Source organism: Chiloscyllium plagiosum, unplaced genomic scaffold, assembly GCF_037043375.1.
Source record: "Chiloscyllium plagiosum isolate Xiang-an unplaced genomic scaffold, Cpla_swu_hap1 HiC_scaffold_4, whole genome shotgun sequence".
NCBI lineage: Eukaryota > Metazoa > Chordata > Chondrichthyes > Orectolobiformes > Hemiscylliidae > Chiloscyllium > Chiloscyllium plagiosum.
Window position 1 is genome coordinate 73,257,868 of NW_028270142.1, and position 22,578 is coordinate 73,280,445.

The window sequence follows — 22,578 nt, forward strand, 5'->3', positions numbered from 1 at the left end:
TTTTATTGAAGCTGCTATCAGACTCTTGAATGTGCGTCTTAAATAATAAGCTTTAAAAGCCGATTCATGGGTTGAATGAAAGAAGTTGTTCGGAAGTAGAAATAGCACTTTGTTTTCCGAAAGCTCACCAATGCTGACAAGAGGGCTTGGCACAACCTCCAGGATGAGGAATGCCTTGAGATTCAGTTTTTTTTGCCTCCAATACTTTCCAAAAACATCTTTCAAAACATAATCAATAAAGTCAGAAAAAGTTTGCCCGGTCTTCCAACATTTTTTGCTTGACCTGAAGTAGACGGCTAAAGTAGACTTAAAGTACCCTTCAAGGCTTGTGAATTGGCAGTGTGGTATACCACCACAGGCTTAAGCTTTAAGTTTCTACTAGCATTGGCACCCAGCAGCACAGTCATACAACATGCCAGCTTAAAGCCTTGAGCGTGTGCTTCATTCTTAGAAATGTAAGTTATTGCTGGTATTCGCTTACAGTATAAAACTGTCTTATCCAAATTGAAGATTTGATCCAAGGCGTAGCCTTCTTCATCAATTTCTTTTTTTACTCTGGGAGGAAATGTCAACGTGTGTTTTTTAGTTGCACAGGCAAATTCACCAATTAACTTTGTTATGGAATGCATAGCATTCTTAAAACCAGCAAATCACTTACTGCTCGCACACCTGCAGGATCTTGAGCATTTTTCTTCACATCTTTATAAATGGATAAGGCTTTCTGTTGTTTGGTGAGAAAGGTTGTCGTAGAATGCATTTTTGTTTGATCTTCTATCCCGATACTTAGAAGCATCTCCATCTCCTCAAGTTCCTTTGGCCATGATCTCTCCGATTTGCTGGCACTCAGCCTTGTTCCAGCAATACAACTTTATTAGTCTTTTCAGTGTTGCCTCTAATGGTGCATAAGGCGGACTCCCATATTCCTGTTAAGCGAGCTGTATCACATTTTCTCACGTTATGCTCGAAGTGCTTCATTTATTGAGCTTCTCTTCCATTGCATTGTTAGCGCTTGCTAACATTATTGTCCCTATGCCCCAACATTGTTTTCAAAAACGTTAATCTAGGAGTAGTGTGTCTATCACAGAAAGCCACTCTGTCAGCAGCAAACACCAGCACATGTGCAGAATGGCACGAAGACTGGTGCTGACATCAGCTCACGCACTGAAATAAATGGAGACTTCACCGTGGACAACGGCACATGAGCAGAACGAAACACGTGAAGCGATCACCCCTGAAATTGCACTAATCCAAACGAACTCCCGTTCCTTAATTCCTCAGTGATGTTATATACAAACCCCCTGTTGGAACGCACTGTATCAGAGAACTGCCTGTGCTACTTATGGTAAGATTGTGGAGTAGGGCTTCTAGCACGAGGCTTGTCTGCTCAGTTTTTCCATTGTTTATCTCTTGCTTTTTCATTTACTTATCTTTTGGTAAAGAGCTTGGTCACAGCGATGACATCAGCGGTGGTGAATGAGCCCAGCAGCGCAGACCTGGGATGGCAGCTTTTGCATCATTGAAACTGTCTTAGCAATGACTCATGGCTGCTGCAGTGGAGGCGGGTTTGGATCTGGTGGTATCAGCAGTGGCTGAATCGAAGTGCATTCATGGAAGTAGCAGAGTCAGGTTTGGGCTGGTCCAGTGATAACTCATAGTGGTGAGCATGTGGAGGGGTGCTGTTGGAAGATGGCACTGAAGAGTGGCGACTTCACTTCCAGCTGTATGATGATGATGTGCCTCGCCACCATGCCAAGGCCCATGATAGAGCATTTGACAAGAAGGACTGTAACATTGGACTCTTTCTTCGCATTTCATTTTTCTGCCCTTGTATTCTGCTTTGGTTTTAAGGTGACCCTGGAGGTTGGTGACACTAAACAACACTTCTCACTGTATTTTGTAACAAGATAAATGTGCCATTAAATCAGTTCAGGAGTTACACACCGTTCCTTTTTTTGACACATTTCTTGGAAGGTGGTGCAAGAATTATTTACTGAAATGTAACTTCTGCTTCACTGCTTTAATGAATGCAAGTTGTTTTACTTGCACAAACACAGGTTATTGGCTTTTTTTTAACAGGCTGGAAGTTTTTCCGATGTAGCCCAGAGTTGAGGGTTTTGATAATTCTTAGATTCCCTACAGTGTGGAAGCAGGCCCTTCAGCCCAACAAGTCCACACCAACCCTCCGAAGAGCAACCCACCCAGACCTGTTCCCTTACATTTACCCCTGCACCTAACACTTACGGGCAATTTAGCATGGTCAATTTATCACCTAACCTGCACATCTTTGGATTATGGGAGGAAACCGGAGCACACAGAGGAAACCCACACAGACAGGGGGAGAATGTGCGAACTCCACACAGACAGCTGCCCGAGGCGGGAATTGAACCTGGGTTCCTGGCGCTGTGAGGCAGCACTGCTAACCACTGAGCCACTGTGCCGCCCCCAAATGTTAGTTGGTGTTGCACGACGCAGTGTTGCCTCCTGACAATTTTGAAAAAGGAATAAGTTATCGTTAAGCAGCCAGCTGGATTCAGTTGAGCCATATGACCAAGCATCCTGAGAGAAGTAGCTCACCATTGAGACCTCAATTCATAATGCAGGGTAGTCAGCTGTTCATTTCTGAAGTTAAATGGTCATTAACACATCTTTTTGCAGGTTAGTTATAAATTGCTGACTTATATTGGACTTTTTAAATTTTAGTTGTAAAATTTTATAGATTATAAAACACTAGTTAACATTTCAGAACTGTCAGCAGTCTCATGACTGTTGATTATCTGACTGTTGACTTCTGAGAAGTTAATTCTAAACACATGATTATAGTAACTATCCTTGCTGTGTTATTTACCATTTTCTTAGAATAATCATTATCTGTCTTAAAATTAATTAATGGAATGTCAGCATTTCTGGCTAGGCCAGCATTTACTGCCCATACCTAATTGCCCTGCAGCCAGTTGAGAGTCAACGACATTGCTGTGGGTTTGGAGTCAGATGCAAATCAGATCAGGTAAGGATAGCAATTTCCTTCTCTATAGGACAATAGTGAACTAGATGGGTTTTTCGGACATTCCTCAGAGGATGCATAGTCATTGTTAAGATTCTTAATTCCAGATATTTATTGAAATGAAATGCCACCATTTGCTATAGTGGGATTTGAACTGGCTTCCCCAGAACGTTACCAGGATATCTGGATTAACACTTCAGCAATAACACTGCTAGGCTGTTGCCTCCCCATATATGTATCAAGGTGGAAATATGTATTGGGTTCATGACTAGGGATATTTAATAACCTTGCCTGCCTTTGAGTCAACTGTCTATTATTTCCTAAACATTATATTCCCACATGGCTATCTGTACTTGTTGCTCCCTTAATCTTATTTACGGTGTTCTCTGCATTCACATATATAGTGCAGTGAAAATTAAGGTAACTGTATTCTTCCTTATTCTGCTCCCACCTAATACCTTAACTGTTTCTTTTGCTAGCATTACTATCTCTTCCAACTCTGTTCACCTCCTGAATTCTAAGTTGGTCGAAATCCTCTCCAACCCCAGTAGCAAAAGAAATTATGAGAACATTGGTCCCAATACTGTTCTAAATAAAATCTGTCTGGCCAATGTATAACTGGGCCCACAATGCCTGCAATTTAAAGCCTTTCCTCATGCCCAATCATGTATTATAGAATAGACTCCTCAGTTTGCAGTATTGTTCTTGGTAGTCCATCTCAAGAGGAATGTATTGAATTTTATTGACTAAATTGATTAAATGGTCATATTTATAAACAGACTTTCAACTTAGACATTATGAGACCTCACCCCCTCATATTGAATGGGGGAGAAGGCTCGAGGGGTTTTATGACTTCCTTTCTTATTTTTGGATTATTGAGGAAATTGCTTATGATAATCACTTTGTGGTATTATTTAATTAAAGTCATCTTTATTATCTAAAATCTACTGTTGGGGTTCTTGTGTGTGGGGTTGTGTTGGGGTTTTTGTTTGTGGCTTTGTCGGAATTGTGATAGGATTCTTGTTGTTTGAAATGCATATTGCAGTCTTGAGCTATGAATAGTGTTATGGACCAGACCAACCCTGCTCAAAACACATCAAGGAGCTAGCCTAAGTCCTAACATTTATCATATTAAAGGGAAGTGTCAGACACTTCATTCCAGAGGTGATTCGATTGGACAAATACGAGGCTTTAAGTAAAATTCACTTACACCACAGTTAAAATACTAAGAATAATGAATTGGATTAACTTCAACACCATCAAAATACTTAACAAAATAATATATTACTTAACTATTTACCAACTTGGAAGAAACAAGTGACAGAAATCAGTTTTGCTGAATCTGTTTTTGCCAAGGTGTGTTAAGGGGATGACGCTTATTGCAACAGTTGATAAGTAGGGCTGAAGATCAGAGTCAAGACTGTGGTGCTGGAAAAGCACAGCAGGTCAGGCAGCATCCAAGGAGCAGGAGAATCAATGTTCCGGCCATAAGCCCTGCACCAGGAAACCAATGTAAGGCTAATGCCTGAAACATCAATTCTCCTGCTCCTTGGATGCTGCCTGACCTGTTATGCTTTTCTGGTACCACAGTCTTGACTCTGATCTTCAGCCCTACTTATCAACTGTTGCAATAAGCGTCATCCCCTTAACACACCTTGGCAAAGACAAGATTCAGCAAAACTGATTTCTGTCACTTGTTGTTTCTTCCAGCCTAGACAAGGATAGGCTGGAAAAGCATTGCAAGCCAAACAGCATCAGGAGGTGGGGAGGTCAGTGTTTCAGGTATAACCCTTCTTCAGTAAGGGAGGTGGGGTTAAGGGAGCTGCAGATAGAGAAGAGGGGCAAAGGGTTATGGGTGGGGAGAGGGGCGGAGTAGTGAGGTGGTGGTAGGTCCTTGTAGGTGGTAGGTATGACCTAGTGGTTTGATGGGAGGAATGAGAATCCAGTTGGTAGCTGGAAGGAGGGGTTGGTCAGGGGGATGGGAGGGAGGAAGGTAATTGAGGCATGGGTAGGAAGGTTATTTGAAATTGGAGTACTCAATGTTGAATCTTCTGGGCTGTAGGGCTGCCAAGGTGGGAGACGTGGTGTTGTTCCTCCAATTTGCAGTCTGATTCCCTGTGGGAATGGAGGAGACCAAGGATGGACATGTTGGAAAGGGAGTGGGAAGGGAATTTGAAATGGGTGGTGACGGGAGGTCAGGCTAGTCCTTATGGGCCCAACTGAGATGCTTTTGGTTTACATTTGGTCTCACTGTACAGAAGACCACATCGGGAGCACCGAACACAGTAATGTAAGTTGAAGGAGAGGTGAGTAAACCTCTGTCTCACCTGGAGGTGAGGGAACTGGTGTGCGGGCAGGTTTTGCATCTTTTATGGTTGCAGGGTAAGGTACTGGGGGTGGTGGGGGGGTTGGGTTGGTGTTGTTTTGGAGAGTAGTGCAAACCAAGGAATTCTGAAGAGAATGGTCCTTGTAGAAGGCAGAGAGGAGTGGGTAGAGGAAGATGTTCTTGGTGATGGGGTCTCGTTGGAGTTGGCAGAAGTGTTTGAAGATGATACGTTGGATATATAGACTGGTGGGGTGAAACGTGAGGACAAAGGGGAACCTTGTCATTATTGTGTTTGGATGGGATGAGGTTTAGAACAGTCAAGCGGGGAATGGAGGTGGTGAGATGAAGGGCTGCCTGGATGACTGGGGGAAAGGCACATTGTTTAAAATAGTAGACATGTGGGATGCTTGGAAGTGGAACGTCTCCTCATCAGAGCAGATGCAATGGAAGCGGAGGAGTGTGGAAAACTGGAGTTTTTGCAGGATACGGGGTGTGAGGAAGTGTAGTCCAAGTAGTTATGGGAGTCTGTGGTTTCGTAGTAAATGTCAATCCGTAAACCTGTCACCAGAGATGGAAACAAGGAGGTCAAGGAAGGGAGAGAGATGTCCAAGGTAGACCAAGTGAATTTAAGAGCAGGGTGGAAATTGTTGGCAAAGTGGATGAACTACTCCAGTTCAGCCTTGGTGCCGGATGCAGCACCAATGCAGTCGTCGATGAGATGGCGGAAGAGTTGGGGAAAGTACCTGGAAGAATGCATCCAGCAGCTGAGAGAAAACTCGAGCTTTTGCAGCAGCAGCTGTTTGTAGCGACTTCAACTTCAATAACCCGGATCTGTGTGAACCTGACTCCATCCACTCATGCTTCTTTTGTCTAATTTTAAAAAACCTACAAAGCCATTTACTCTGCTTTCCCTGGAACCGACACCTCTTCACAAAGTTGACCACACCCTTTTTCAGAATATTCAGGAGAGAACAAATCCCTCTTAAAGGCACATATCATCACAGTAGTGATAGTAGAGGTTTCAACTTGCTTACAATTACATAGCTCACCAGGAATGTCTCCTGCTGTTGCTCCCTGCCTGGTGCTTATTAGAATGATATGCAGGTTAACTTTCAGGTAAAATTATGAAAACATATTCCTTCAAGTCCTGACTAAGAGGCAACAACACTATCTATCGTGCCGTAAGACCTCCACTTTTGGCATCTCTTTATTTAAGAGCATTCTACTTCAAATGCTGTAGCATGTTGGAAATACCTGCCAATGCAGTAGGAAACCAATTTACCTGACATTTTTAAATGTTGATTGAGCTGAGTGAATGGCATGTAGAATATCCAGGTTTATGTTGTTCTGATGATGTTGTTAGGGGCTTCTCGGAACTACAAATTGAGAGAGATCATTTGTCATGTGAGAAATGTGGTTCTTGTTCGCATCCTCTAGCCTTCTCCCCCATTCAATATGAGGGGGTGAGGTCTCACAATGTCTAAGCTGAAAGTCTGTTTATAAATATGACCTTCGAGGAGAAAGTGAGGGCTGCAGATGCTGGAGATCAGAGCTGAAAATGTGTTGCTGGAAAAGCACAGCAGGTCAGGCAGCATCCAAGGAACAGGAGAATCGAAGTTTCGGGCATAAGCCCTTCTTCAGGAAGTCATTCCTGCTGTGCTTTTCCAGCAACACATTTTCAGCTTATAAATATGACCATTTAATCAATTTATCTGGCAATGAGAGGTGCACTCTGAGGTGTTAACAGGCAAGATGTAGCTTGCCAGTGAAGAGTTTAAATAGTCTGCACTTAAACGCTTATTTACTCCAAAACAGAGAGACCAATTTTTCTTTTGGTGTGTAAGCAGGTAAATGTTTGATTTTCTGGTTAAGCAGGACTACCAAGCAGGGGCCACTAATGTCTTTTGTAGGGGAAAAGAGGCCAACGTTTTCAGTGGTTTGGGGGAGAGGTTTGCCCTGATGCAGGAACCCTAACTAGCATGAAGGTCAGCATGTTCACCACCCTTACATTGATTTCAATACCAACTCAACCGAAAATGTATAACTACTATAGAGCTTGTGGAACAGCAGGACTGCAATTCAGAATTTTTGTCTTTAATGGTGCATGACCCTGCTAAGTTTAAAAGGGTCTAGCTGAACTAAGTTGTGCAACCACTTACTATTTTGGGTTGGATTCGGGGGAAAGAATATACACAAAACCATCTCATGGATTTGCAGCTGGCAATGACTTAACTATGTTAAAGTTTGGATAATTTTTCCAACAATATACTTTATTCATCAAAACTTGTTTTATAAAATGATTTGACTCTTAGAGTTTGCACTAATATTCAACTTGTCCCTTCCAGAATGTTCCACTTAATATGTTTGTAACAGATTTAATATTTACAAAATTCCTGACCTCAAATGTATAGGTATATAGCTCAAGGATGGAAAAAATTAAAGTTAGGAATTACTTAGTGCAAAATATGTTACAATATCTTCTATATACCATGCTACATTCTGAGACACTTCAAAATTACTACTGTTCTTTTTTGAAATGGACAGATTTTTGGATGTCACACAATCTGCAGTTCTGCAGTTTTCCAGTTCTACACTTTATAACCTTCTGGACTTAATATTGAGTTCAACACGGTCAAATTGTAAACCACCTCCCATTCCTTTCCCTTAAGCTCTGCTTGTTATGTTCTGTGTCACCATGTCCTCTCTCCCCTCCCTCTCCTCCAGTGAGACTCTGTTCTTTCAAGTCTGACAGTTAGACATGCCCTTGTTCTGCCATTCTCACATTCCGATCACTTAATCTGAACTACCAACATCCTGTCGTCACCACCCCCAGTTATAGCATAAATACTGCCTCTCTATACTTCAGCTTGATAAAGATTCACCTAGACTCAAAACATGAGCTTGCTCTCTCTCCATGGAAGCTACCTGACCCGCTGTCATCTCCACCATTTCTTGTCTTGAGGACAGTTTCTAGCTTCTGGTTGTACAGTGACTTGTATGGACTAAAGGGGGAAAGAAAGGGAGCTTCGGGAATTGATTTTGATGTTCTAAGCTTGTAATGCTCGCTCATTGCATCGACGAAAGAGCTTTACTCCACAAATAACTAGTAAACACGAGCATTGTATTTGCTAAGATTCCAAATGAGTTCCATCTCTATTCCATCCCATATTATTTTAAGTGTAGAAGTTTCAGAATAAATTAACTCAATTAAAAACTAGATATAAGTTCTAATTCTCTTTGTAAACTTGTTTATGGGATGTCGGCATCTCTGGTTTGGCCAGTATTCGTTGTCCTTTCAAATTGTCTTTGCCAAAATGAGTAGTTGTTTGAGACTGCATTAGTCATCAGTGTAGATTTCTGCAATTTGCCATAATCAAAATGTACTGCATGGATCCTTGATAAGAGCTGAGACTTTCAAGTGTTTCACTATTCAAAAATACTTAAATAATCATTTCATAAGTCCATAATTTTAGCTACTGTCTGAATTGTTAACTGTCAAGCCTACAATCTTTTCTTGTTCGCTGCCTTCACCGCGCCCCCTTGCCTTATACATTTATTCTTTCTTTAACGTCCCCTTCTAGATTTTGTATTCCTGTTTTTTTTTCTCCTTGCTCTTCACTATTATTTTAATTTTAGTGGAATTGTTTTCTTCCTGTCTCTGTATTCAGGTAGTATCAGTGACTGAATACCATCGCAGGATCGATGCTCTTAATGCTGAAGAACTGTGCAAGCTTTGCAGACGTCTCAAGGTGCTCCATCCGTAGTTAAACGCAGCATATATTTGCCCAAAGAGCTAGAGCAGATGTGGTTGTTTGCATCCCAGATTTTTCTCAGTGGCAAATATGCTTCCATTGTGTTTGTCTCAACACCAGCACTATCAAAACTTTGCAGAAAATTCCTTTTATTCACTTGTGGTGCAGTGATATGCAATAGTTCGTTAAAACATAACACATTGCATGAAGGGGAGTTAATTATGGCATGGGGGAGGTTTTATGAATTTTCTGCCCTCCATATCTCACAGTACAGTCCTCAAACTACGCTTGTTATCACATGATGTGATGGTGAGCAGTTTCTCTAAATTGGTTTATTGCAGGATTTGATGTGGAGGAAAATTCTGCTGAGAATGCAGAAGGTGAACAAAGTCTGTGATGATTGTGCCTCATCTTTAATGTAGTACATTTGGAATAAATTCTCTCCAATTGTTTGCATTCTTCTCAGCTTTGACTTTCACCTGTTATGCTGTACTTGAATCAATGTGCATTCTAACTTGCTTGTGGCAGTAATGCTCTTGCACAGTATACTGATAAGACAATAATGATATTAAACTTACAAAGCGAAATTCTATTCATGTTTTAATTTAAAGCTGTTGTGTACAGAGGGATAATAACGAGGTTAAATGATCATCATTTACAGCTAAACAGTTATTTTGGTCATCTATCTTAATACACTGCAGTGAGGTAATGTGAAGATTTCTTAGGTTAGCGTTTTGACCATCATTTTAAAAATACCTGACCTGGAATGGCACTGTTCGATTAAGGTCTGCTATTGATGTCTTATTAAATTTGCCTTGAAAAATTCCAGATACTTTATTTAGTCAAAATGTCCACATTATTTGCTTTTGAATAAGCAAAAAAAAAGAACGAGACTGAGTTTGTGTTTATTCTGAAAAGGTGGTGCTATAATTGAGAAGTGAAGCCAGAAACTTTGAGATTGTCCATTCACTCTAATTTGAAGATGTCGGTTGTGTAAGGTGATAGACCTTTCTTAGGTTCTTTTCCTGAGATTTCACATATAAGATGCAATTAGCACACATCAACTTCTGCGAACAGTTAAAGTTTATTGAAGCTTGTACAAACTAGGTGAGTCCTTTGAACCCCTTGCCGCCCCCCGCAGGCATGCGAGGTCAAGTCAAAGTGAAGCCCTGAACAAAGAAAACACATTCCCTTGACACAGGTCAGTTGGTCACGCTCATAGATGTTCAGGCCACTCCCCCCAGTCACATTACCCCAGGTCTAATGGTAGAATTAGATCACCCTCTGAGATGATGCAAATGCCCTAATCCTGGGGAATCGTTATGCAGATGGTTTCCTGACTCAGTGATTCCCCAAGACAGTGTAGGTGTGATCTACCTAGCTTCAGGGGATGGCTTATGAAAGCATTTCTGAATGGAAGTGATTGAATGATAGTTTAATTTGACAATGGGAGAGTAGTAGCAAATGACTGCCTAAATGGAGTGGCAGACGTTTGCATTCTTGCATGAATGTCATGCCCACCCACTTCCAGAATGTTCAGTCAGTGCTTTTAACTCTTTATTACATTAATGTCCAGAGCAATATTCCAATTTAATCTTTTAACATTACACTTTTACATAGTTTCAGTTCAAGGTACTGAACTAAGGTACCTTCCACCTAAGGCTGGAAGAGTTGTGGTTATTAATGTTATCCCTGCTTTTAGATAACAACACGAGAGGAAACCAGTATGAAGCAAAATACAACTATAAAACTAGACCTGGAGTCTGAAACGTTTCGGCCAAACCTAAGTGAAAAAAGTGCCCTACTGCAAACGGATCAGATTGAAAAGGTAATTGTTTCTCAGACAATAAATTTGAAGCATTGAAAAGTACTGAGGCATTTTATCACCTTAAAATGTGTTGATGTGAGTTGTTATTGAAATTACTCCACTTAATTTGGGAATGAAAACCTCAAAAGGAATGGAATAGTCTATAAGGGACTGAGTAGAATTAGTGGCAGGAATTTAGACCGGATCTCGCAAGATGGTGGAGATTCCACAACTCCCCACCTATCTTCAAGCAGGTCTGGTCCAGGAAGGCTTGTGGTTGCTCTCTTGCAGAAGTGTTTCAGTATTGTGTATTAGCACCTACAAATGGTTTACATCATTTCCATTTTTCTAAAGCACTGAACAAATAGTTTTGTCCAACTGTCAGTCTTAATCAGAAATGATGTATTCATTACCAGATTCCATAGAGTCAGATCAACGGCACAGCAAAAGGCTATTCGACCAGTCTATCTGCAACGGTCCAAATCACGACTTAACTATTCTAATCCCATTTTCCTCGACTTGGCCCATAATCTTGAAAAACTTGGCATTGCATATACACATCTAAATAGATCTTAAATGTTATGAGGGCTTCTGTCTCTATCATCTTTGCAGACAGTGAGTTCCAGACTCCCACCACCCTCTGGGTGAAAAGGCTTTCCTCACATCTTCTCTAAACCTTCTCCCCATAGCTTCATGTTTGGATATTTAAGGTATGTAAGTGAAATTGTTAACAGCATGACTGACAGGTGTCATTGCTGGTAAAGGTTGGGCAAATTGTCTGTAATATTTTTGTGCATCCATGCACAAAGGATGCAATCTTGAATTACTATTTCATGAGTTTGTGAAGCATTTAAAAAGTACAAAAATGGAAGTTAGACTTGGATAAACCAAAAACAATGAATGAAAGATGGTTTATTTAGGATACAAAAAAGTAACCATGTAGTTTAAGACAAATAACAATGTTGATGCAATGAATTGCATCAGTTTAACAGTTTTAGAAAAGAAGTTAGTAACATGGAGCAATGGACAAAGCAGCTTAGCAGTGAAACAAGTGTGCTTACAGTTAAAGAACTGTTGACCATAAAGTGAAGGTGGAGGAAAGTTTTGGTTTATTTGTATAATTGTGCGCTGAACTTTCACAGCTGACCAACTGTGAAATTACAGACATCTGTGGAGATAGTCAAAGAAAACTAAACAATGCAGTGGAGTTTCACAGCTGACCTTCAGAGACCTCCTTATTGGAACTACATATATAGCAGCTGTGAGTGATCATTGATTTCAGAGCCTGATCAACTAAGTATGTGATTTTAAGACTTAAAACTTATAAAACTTCACTTTTTATAGGTTCCCAAAAAAAATTAATAGGGTGAGTTTTTTAATGTCTTACTGAGATCTCTTTTGATTAAAGTTTTTATATAAAAGATAGATATTAAGTTATCCCAGAGCAGTGTTTTTGAACAGTGAAACAGTTTTTGTGAAAGTGTGATTTTGTTTTGGTATATTCCGGGTGTGTAGATTGTTTGTGATGGCTTTTAGAAGAGTGATGGGTAGGGGAGATTAGGGAGAATTACAATGTTCCTGGAGATTGTCTGCAGGAAGTGTGTTTGGATGGAGTCCTATCTGATCGCAAGAATTGGTTGGAGCAGCAGTTACAGTCAATGAGAAATTCATAAGAGCCAGGGGATGTGATAGATAGCAGAAGATAGAAAAGCCACACATGTAATAACCTAGGCTGGTTACCGTGAGGAAAGGTAGGGGAGATAGGTAGTTCAGGAGTCCCTTGTGGCTATCTCCGTCTTAAACAAGTATGCTGTTTTAGGTAATGTCCGTTTCTGCAAAGACCATTTCTTCCATGACGACCTGGTCAGGTCCACCCTCCCATCCTGGCATCTTCCCCTGCCACCGCAGGAATTGCAAAACCTGTGCCCACACCTCCCCCTTCACCACCATCCAAGGCCCCAAAGGAGCCTTCCGCATCCATCAGCGTTTCACCTGCACATCCACCAATGTCATTTATTGTATCCATTGCTCCCAATGCGGTCTCCTTTACATTGGGGAGACTGGACGCCTTCACGCAGAGCACTTTAGGGAACATCTCCGGGACACCAGCACCAATCAACCCCACCGTCCCGTGACCCAACATTTCAACTGCCCCACCCACTCTGCCAAGGACATGCACGTCCTGGGCCGCCTCCCCCCGCCACTCCCTCACCACCCGACACTTGGAGGAAGATCGCCTCATCTTCCGCCTGGGGACTCTTAAACCCCAGGGCATAAATGTGGACTTCACCAATTTTCTCAATTTTCCCTTTCCCCCACCTTACCCCAGTTCCAACCTTCCAGCTCAGCATCATCCTCATGACCTGTCCTACCTGCCAATCTCCCTTTCCACCTATCCACTCCACCCTCCTCTCTGACCTATTACCTTTATCCCTACCTCCATCCACCTATTATACTCTTGGCTACCTTCTCCCCAGCCCCACCCCCCTCCCATTTATCTCTCCATCCTGGAGGCTCCCTGCCTTCATTCCTGATGAAGGGCTTTTGCCCGAAACGTCGATTTTCCTGATCCTCAGATGCTGCAAGACCTCGTGCTCTTCCAGCACCACTCTAATCTTGACTCTGATTTCCAGCGTCTGCAGTCCTCACTTTTGCCCTCGGGAGAACGTCCAGTGAAGTTATGTTGGTGAAACTGAGAGAAAGGGAAAGGATGATCACCTTAATGGAATTGTATTGTAGGACCTTCAGTAGTCAGCAGGAAATTGAGAAGCTTAAAGAGAACAGAACAGTACAGCAGAGGAACAGGTCCTTCAGCCCACAATGTTGCGCTGAATGTGACACCAAATTAAACTAATCAAGTTTAAATTGGCCAAATTAAACACATGGGGACTAGTGGTCATAATACTATTAGTTTTTAAATAGTTATGGAAAAGGATAAAGTCTTCCATAAAAGTTAGTTTTCAATTGGAGTGAGGTAAATTTTAAGGGTATGAAACAAAATTTTCAAAAGTTGATTGGAGTAGACTGTTCGCAGGTAAAGTGATGACTGACAAGTAGGAGGTCTTCCAAAGTGGGATAACATGTATCTCCATCCACCTATTATACTCTTGGCTACCTTCTCCCCAGCCTCAGCAGTCCACTTATGTTCTTGTATTCTACCCTTGAAATTAAACCTGCGTTAACATTGAAATTCTAATTCAGAACTCTCGAGTCCCTTTGTGTTTCAGCTTTCTGAAGCCTTTTCCCATTTAGAAAATATCTGCACTTGTATTCTTCCAATGGAGCGACAGTTAGAGGCAGTGAGGAATTTACAAGAGCAAGGGGATGTGATGGATGGCAGTTGTAGGAAGGGAGCTGAAAAATTTGTTGCTGGAAAAGCGCAGCAGGTCAGGCAGCATCCAAGGAGCAGGAGAATCGACATTTCGGGCATAAGCCCTTTTTCAGGAATGGGGAAGGTGTGCCAAGCGGGCTAAGATAAAAGGTAGGGAGGAGGGACTTGGGGGAGGGGCATTGGGAATGCGATAGGTGGAAGGAGGTTCAGGTGAGGGTGATAGGCCGGAGAGGGGGGTGGGAGCGGAGAGGTCAGGAAGAAGATTGCAGGTCAAGAAGGCGGTGCTGAGTCAGAGGGTTGGACCTGAGATAAGGTGGGGGGAGGAGAAATGAGGAAGCTGGAGAAATCTGCATCAATCCCTTGTGGTTGGAGGGTTCCTAGGCTGAAGATGAGGCGCTCTTCCTCCAGGCGTCATGTTGCCATGGTCTGGCGATGGAGGAGGCCAAGGTCCTGCATGTCCTTGGCGGAGTGGGAGAGCGAGTTAAAGTGTTCAGCCACGGGGCGGTTGGGTTGGTTGGTGCGGGTGTCCCAGAGGTGTTCTCTGAAACATTCCGCAAGTAGGCGGCCTGTCTCCCCAGTGCCACTTCGGGTGCAGCGGATGCAGTAAATGATGTGTGTGGAGGTGCAGGTGAATTTCTGACGGATATGGAAGAATGGAGAAAGTGAGGTCTGCAGATGCTGGAGATCAAAGTTGAAAGTTTATTGCTGGAACAGCACAGCAGGTCAGGCAGCATCCAGGGAACAGGAGATTCGACGTTTCGGGCACAGGCCCTTCTTCAGGATATGGAAGGATCCCTTGGGGCCTTGGAGGGAAGTGAGGTGGGAGGTGTGGCCGCAAGTTTTGCATTTCTTGCGGTTGCAGGGGAAGGTGCCAGGAGTGGAGGTTGGGTTGGTGGGGGGTGTGGACCTGACGGAGTCGCGGAGGGAGTGGTCTTTCCGGAATGTTGATAGGAGAGGGGAGGGAAATATAGTTGTAGGAAGGGAGAAGAGCTGCAGGTAAAGTCACATAGATGTGGTAACTCCAGGAAAGGCAGGCGGGTAGTGCAGAAGTTTCCTGTGGCTATCCCCATTTCAAACAAGTATGCTGCTTTGGAAAATGAAGGGGGTGATGGATTCTGAGGGGAATGCAGTACGAATAACCAAGTTTCTGGTATCAGGACAGGCTCTAATGTAATGATGGGTACGTCAGGTTCCAAGCAATCAATTGTGATTGGGGATTCTCTAGTTAGAAATACAGACAGTTGATTCTGTGGCCAGCAGTGGAAAAATCAGAATGAACAAAGAACAAAGAAAACTTGCAGCCCAGAAACAGGTCCTTCAGCCCTGCAAGCCTAAGCCGATCAAAATCCACTGTATAAACCTATCGCCCAATTCCTAACTATCTGTATCCCTCTGCTCCCCACCTACTCATGCATCTGTCCAGATACACCTTAAATGAATCTACCATGCCTGCCACTACTACCTGTGCTGGCAAAGCATTCCAGGCACCTACCAAACTGTGTAAAGTACTTTCCATATGTATCCCCCTTAAACTTCTCTCCTCTCACCTTGAACGCGTGACCTCTCGTTATTGAATCCCTCATCCTGGGAAAAAACTTATCTCTATCCACCCTGTCTATACCCTTCATGATTTTGTAGACCTCAATCAAGTCCCACCTCAATCTCCTTTTTTTCTAATAAAAACAATCCTAACCTACCCAACCCCTCTTCATAGCTGGCACCTTCTATACCAGGCAACATCCTCTGCACCCTCTCCAAAGTGCCCATGTCCTTTTGGTAATGTGATGACCAGAACTGTACACAATAATCAAAATGCGGCCGAGCCAAAGTCTTGAACAATCTTAACACGACCTGCCAGCTTTTATACTCAATACCCTGTCCGAAGAAGGCAAGCATACCAAATGCCTTCTGGATCACCCTGTCCACCTGTGCAGCCACCTTCAGGGTACGATGGACCTGAATTCTCAGATTTCTCTGCTCATCAACTTTTCCCAAGGCTCTTCCATTTACAGTATAATTGGCTCTAGAATTAGACTTCCCAAAATGCATCACCTCACATTTGCCTTGATTGAACTCCCTCAGCCACTTCTCTGCTCAACTCTCCAGTCTACCTGTATTCTCCTGTATTCTTTGACAGTCTCCTACACTTTCTGCTAGTCCACCAATCTTTGTTATCTGCAAACTCACTAATCAGACCAACAATGCCCTCTTCCAAATCATTTATGTATAATACAAGCAACAGTGGCCCCAGCACTAATCTCTCTGGAACACCACTGGTCACCTTTCTCCATTTTGAGAAACTCCCTTCAGCTGCTACTCTGTCTTCTGTTGCTCAACCAGTTCTTTATCCAGCTCGCTGCACACCATGTGACTTCACTTTCTCCGTTAGTGTACCATGGGGTACCTTAGCAAACGCCTTACTAAAGTCCATGTGTATGGCATCTACAGCCCTTCATTCATCTTCTGAGAAATAAGAAGGGTGCAGTTACAAATAGATAAACAGATTATGGAAAGATGTAGAGGCAACAGGGTGGTGGGGATGGAAATTTTTAATTTTCCCAGCATTGACTGGGATACACTTAATGTCAGAATGCTGTGTTGCCTCCCTGGTGCCAGGATCAAGTATATCTCGGAGAGGGTGCAGAATGTCCTCAAACGGGTGAGGGACCAGCAGGAGGTCATTGTGCACATTTGAACCAATAACATAGGCAGGGAAAAGGATGAGATTCTGTAGGGAGAATATAGAAAGCTAGGCAGGAATTTAAAAAGGAGGTCCTCAAGAGGAGTAATATCTGGATTACTCCCAGTGCTACAACCTAATGAGGGTTGTGAGGAGCTGGTGTATGGGAGAAGGATTCACATTTTTGAATCATTGAAATCTCTTCTGGGATAGAAGTGATCTGCACAAGAAGGATGGATTGCACCTGAATTGGAAGGGTCTAATATACTGGCAGGGTGATTTGCTGAAGCTTTCGGGAGGATTTAAACAAGGCGGGGTGGGACCCATGGAGGTCATGAAGAAGGAAATTAATCTGAGACTTGTACAGTTGAGAAAAGGAACGAGTCAAACAGTAGGGCAGGCAGGGACAAAGCAGAGAACAAGGTAGAACTGATAAGTTAAACTACATTTATTTCAATCCAAGGGGCCTAACAGGGAAGGCAGATGAACTCAGGGCATGGTTAGCAATTACAGAAACGTGACTCAAGGATGGACAGGACTAGCAGTTTAATGTTCAAGGATGCAAATGGTATAGGAAGGATAGAAAGGGAGGCAAGAGAGGAGGGGGAGTGGTGTTTTTTGATTCGGGAGGATATTCCTGGAAGTACATCCAGGGAAGTTATTTGGGTAGAACTGAAAAATAAGGAAGGGCTGGTCACCTTATTGGGATTGTATTCTTGACCCCCTAATACTCAGCGGTAAACTGAGAAACAAATTAGTAAGGAAGTTTCAGTTATCTAAGAATAATAGAGTGGTTATGGTAGGAGATTTTAACTTGCCAAACCTTGAATGGGGCTGCTGTAGTGTTAAGGGTTTAGATGGAAAGGAATTTGTTGTGTGTGTATAAGAAAATATTCTGATTCAGTGTGTGGATGTACCTTCTAGAGAAGGTACAAAATGTGACCTACTCTTGGGAAATCAGGCAGGGCAGGGAACTGTAGACTGGTAGCCTGACATTGGTGGTGGGCAAGTTCTTGGAGGGAATCCTGAGGGACAGGATTTACATGTATTTAGGAAGGCAAGGACTGATTAGGTGTAATCAGCATGGGAAATCATGTCTTGCGAACTTGATTTGAGTTTTTTGAAGAAGTAACAAAGAGGATTGATGAAGGCAGAGCTGTGGATATTGTCTGTATGGACTTAAGTCAGGCATTTGACAACATTCCTCATGGGAGAGTGGTAGGCAAGGTTAGAACTCATGGAATACAGGGAGAATAGCTGTTGTTTTTCAGACTGGAGACCTGTGACTGCTGAAGTGCCACAAAGAATTAGTGCTGGGTCCACTACTTTTTGTCATTTATGTTAATGTCTTGGATGTGAACATAGGAGGTATAGTTAGTAAATTTACAGATGTCACGAAAATTGAAGGTGTAGTAGACAGCAAAGAAGGTTACCTCAGATTGGTCAGATGGGCCAGTGGGCTGAGTGGCAGCAGATGGAGTTTAATTTAGATGAATGCGAGGTGCTGCATTTTGGGAAAGCAAATCTTAGCAGGACTTATACCCATAATTTTGTGGTCCTGGGGCGTGTTGTTGAACAAAGAGACCTTGTTCATAGCACCTTGAAAGTAGAGTTGCAGGTAAATAGGATAGTGAAGAAGGCATTTGGTATGTTTTTCTTTATTGGTCAGAGTATTGAATATAGGAATTGGGAGGTCATGTTGTGGCTGTACAGGTCATTGATTCGACCATTTTTGGAATCTTGCTTGCAATTCTGGTCTTCCTATTGGAAGGATGTTGTGAAACTTGAAAGGGTTCAGAAAGGATTTCCAAGGATATTGCCAAGATTGGAGGATATGTGCTATAGGGGTGGCTGAACAGGCTGGGGCTGTTTTCCCTGGAATGTCGGCGGTTGAGGGGTGACCTTATAGCAGTTTATAAAATCATGAGGGGCATGGATAGGGTAAATAGACAAGGTCTTTTCCCTGGTGCGTGGGAGTCCAGAACTAGAGGGCATAGGTTTACAGTGAGAGGAGAAAGATATAAAAGCGATATAAGGGGTAACTTTTTCACGCAGAAGGCAGTGTCCAGAGGAAGTGGTGGAGGCTGGTACAATTGCAGCATTTAAAAGACATTTGGATGGGTATATGAATAGGAAGGGTTTGGAGAGATTTGGGCCACATGCTGGTAAATGGGACTAGATTAGGTTCGGATAAGATTGGACCAAAGGATCTGTTTCCATGCTGTACATCTCCATGACTCAAGTTCATAACCCCACACTTTCCCACATTGCATTCCATCTGCCATTTCTTTGCCAATTCTCCTCATCTGTCCAAGTCATTCTGCAGTCTCCCGACTTCCCCAGTGCTACGTGTCCCTTCACGTACCTTTCTGTCATCTGCAAACTTAGCAACAATGCCCTCAGTTGTGAACAGTTGGGGTCCCAACATTGGCCTCTGCAGTACTCCACTAGTCACCAACTGCAATCTGAAAATGATCTCTTTATCCCCACCTCTGTCAGTCAGCCAATCATCTATCCATTGTCAGCACCCAAAGACCACGGATTCTAATATTAATTAACAGCCTCATGTAGGGCGGTTGCCTTCCGAAAAACCAATAAGATATCATCCACTCCTTTACCTAACTTGCTCAAAGAACAAAAGGGAAGTGCTGCACAGGAACAGGACCTTTGGTCGGCCCTCCACACCTGTGCTGATCATCGTGCCCTAACTAAACTAAAAAAAAACTTTTGCCCTTGTTCTGTCTGTATTCCTCTCTACCCTCCCTATTCATATAACCATCCCATTGCCTCTTAAATGTTGGCAACGTGCCTGCCTTCGTGTGAAAGTTTCCCCTTGCACATCTCCTCCCTTAAACTTTGCCCCTTTCACCTTGAACCTGTGCCCCCTTGTACTTGAAATTTCAACCATGGAGAAAAGCCTTGGACTATTCACCATATCTATGCCTCTCATAATTTTGTAGACCCCTATTAGGTCTTCTCTCAGCCGCTGCCTTTCCAGTAATTGTTATTCTAGCCTTTTTAACCTTTCTTCCTAGTCAATGCCTTCGAGATCAGACCTGGTGAACCTTCTCTGCACTAACTCCAAAGCTTCCACGTCCTCCTGGTAGTATGGTGACCAAAACTGTACACAAAACTCCAAAAGCAGCCCAATAAGCTGTAACATGGTTTACTAACTCCTGTACTCCATGCCCTGTGATGAAGGCAAGTATGCCATATGCCTCCTTAATCACCTTGGCCACCTGTGTTGCCACTTTTATGGAACTGTGGAGCTGCACAACCAGATCCATCTGTATATTATTGTTCGGAAGGGTTCTTCTGTTTTTAGTATAATTTACGTCGTATTGTATCATTTCACAGTCGTCTGGATTACCAGCAACTCTACCAATCTTCATGATCATCAATGAACTTAGTAATCAGACCACCCTTGTTTTCCTCCAGATCATTTATATATGCTCCAAGCAACAGAGGACCTAAGATTGATCCCTGTGGAACACCACAAATTCCTGGTCTCCATTCTGAAAAACATCCTTTCACCGCTACCCTCGGTCTTCTTTGACCAAGCCCGTTATTTTATCCATCTAGCCAGCCCATCCGGAATCCCATGTGATTTTAGTTTTTGTACCAATCTGCCATGTGGGACTTTATCAAATGCCTTACTAAAGTCCATATAAACTACATCCACAATCCACAACACCATGCTGCCTGTCACTTGCTAGTCCATTTCCTTTGAAACGTGCATGTAAATGTGCATATGAAATGGACATACCTCAGTATGTCCCTTTCCAAGAGCTTCTCCACCACAGACGTCAGGATTTCCGGGATTATCCCTGTTTCTTGAATAACGGAGTAGCAATGACTAATCTCCAGTCTTCTGGAACCTCACCTGTGGTCAAAAGAGGATCTGATGATACCTGTTAATGCCCCAACTACTACTGCTCTTGCCTCTTGTAATAACCTGGGGATCGATCCCATCTGGCCCTGGGGATTTGTCCACCTTAATGCAAATTAGGATACACAAAACTTCCCCACTCACGATATTAACATCCTCCAGGGTATTCACAGACCCATCCCTGACCTGAGTCGGAAGTCCATCTTCTTGGTGAATACCAAAACAAAGTGCTCATTAAGAATCTCTCCCACTTCCTGTGCCTCCATGTATAACCTCCCACCTTTGTCCTTTAGTGGGCCTACTCTTTCCCTTGTTAACCTCTTTCTTCTAATGTATGTATTCAATGACTTTGTTGGTTTGTAGCTGCCTATACCTATCGTAGTCTTCCTTTTGATTTCGTTTACGATTTCCCTTGTCATCCATGGTTCTTGAATCCAGCCGTTCCATTTTTTTCAGTTTTGCAGGACGTCTATGTCTTGCACTTTAATCAAATGGTCTTTAAAAGCCATACATCATTTTGCCAATAAATACGTTCTCCCAATCCACGTTCCCCAGTTCCAGTCTAATCCTGTCTGTGGTTAGCACTGTTGTCTCACAGTGCCAGGGACCCGGTTCGATTCCAGCCTCGAGTAACTGTCTGTGTGGAGTATGCACGTTTTCCCTGTGTCTGCATGGGTTTCCTCTGGGTGCTCCAGTTTCCTCCCACAATCCAAACAGGTGCAGGTTAGGTGAATTGGCCATGCTAAATTGTCCATAGTGTTCAAGGATGTTTAGTTAGGTGCATTATTCAGGGATAAATGTAGTGGTGTGGGGATTAAGTATGGGTAGGTTGCTCTTTGGAGGGTCAGTGTGGACTTGTTGGGCCAAAGGGCCTGTTTCCACACTGTAGGATTCTATGATAATTGGCCCTTGCCCAATTAAGCATCCTCACCTGAAGGCCACTCTTATCTTTGTCCATGACTAATTGGAATCTTATGGAATTATGGTCACTAAGGCCAAAATGCTCTCCTCTTGAAACATCGATCACCTGTTCTGTCTCATTCCCTAATATCAAGTCTGGTATGGCCTCCTCTCTGGTCTCAAAAAAATCCTCCTGAACACATCTCCAAGGGAGTCCCAATCAATAAGAGGAAAGTTGAAGTCACCCAACATATCCATCCTGCTATTTTCACATTTTTCCAGTATCTGACTACATGTGTGTTCCTCTCTCTCCTGTGGGCTGTTGAGGTCTATAGAAAACTCCCGACCTTGTGATTTCACTCTTGCTATTCCTGAGCTCCACACACACTGCCTCACCGCAAGATCCCTCTGATGTGTCCTCCCTCAACATTGCTGTGATGTGATCCTAATCAGCAATGCGACTTCCCCATCCCTTGTTGTTTCCCCACCTGTCCCACCTAGAGTAGCGATATCCTGGAATTATAAGTTGCCAGTCTTGTCCCTCCTTTTAATTATGTCTCCGTAATAGCAATAACATCAGAATTCCATGCAGTAATCCATGCTCTTAGTTCATCGGTCTTACCTGATATACTACTTGCATTGAAGTAAATCTAGACTACAGTCCCTCTGATCCTGTGACTTCTCTCTGCCTGTTCTTACTCTGCACTATGCATATTTCAGTCTCACTTTTGTCCCCAGCCCCTGCCCGTACTGCCCTGTTCAAGTTCCCATCCCTCTCCCACACTAGTTTAAACCCACTCGAAGCATTCTAGCAAACCTCCTTCCCAGGATATTGATGCCCCTCCAATTCAGGTGCAACCTGTCCTTCTTGTACAGGTCTCGCCTTCCCCCA

The 22,578-nt window shown here is 43.0% G+C and overlaps 1 protein-coding gene across 11 annotated transcripts in view; it reads left to right on the forward strand.

Annotated features, from left to right (window-relative positions):
* oxr1a (oxidation resistance 1a) overlaps positions 1 to 22,578 on the forward strand; it is a 583,533-nt gene that overhangs the window by 521,534 nt on the left and 39,421 nt on the right. For 9 of the 11 annotated variants that reach the window (XM_087986357.1, XM_087986351.1, XM_087986353.1 and 6 more), the window contains 2 exons: positions 8,996 to 9,076; positions 10,782 to 10,907. In XM_087986357.1, the coding sequence (XP_087842483.1) occupies positions 8,996 to 9,076; positions 10,782 to 10,907 (207 nt within the window). The remainder of the gene's footprint in view (positions 1 to 8,995; positions 9,077 to 10,781; positions 10,908 to 22,578) is intronic. The other 2 variants (XM_087986354.1, XM_087986361.1) reach the window with 1 other exon arrangement.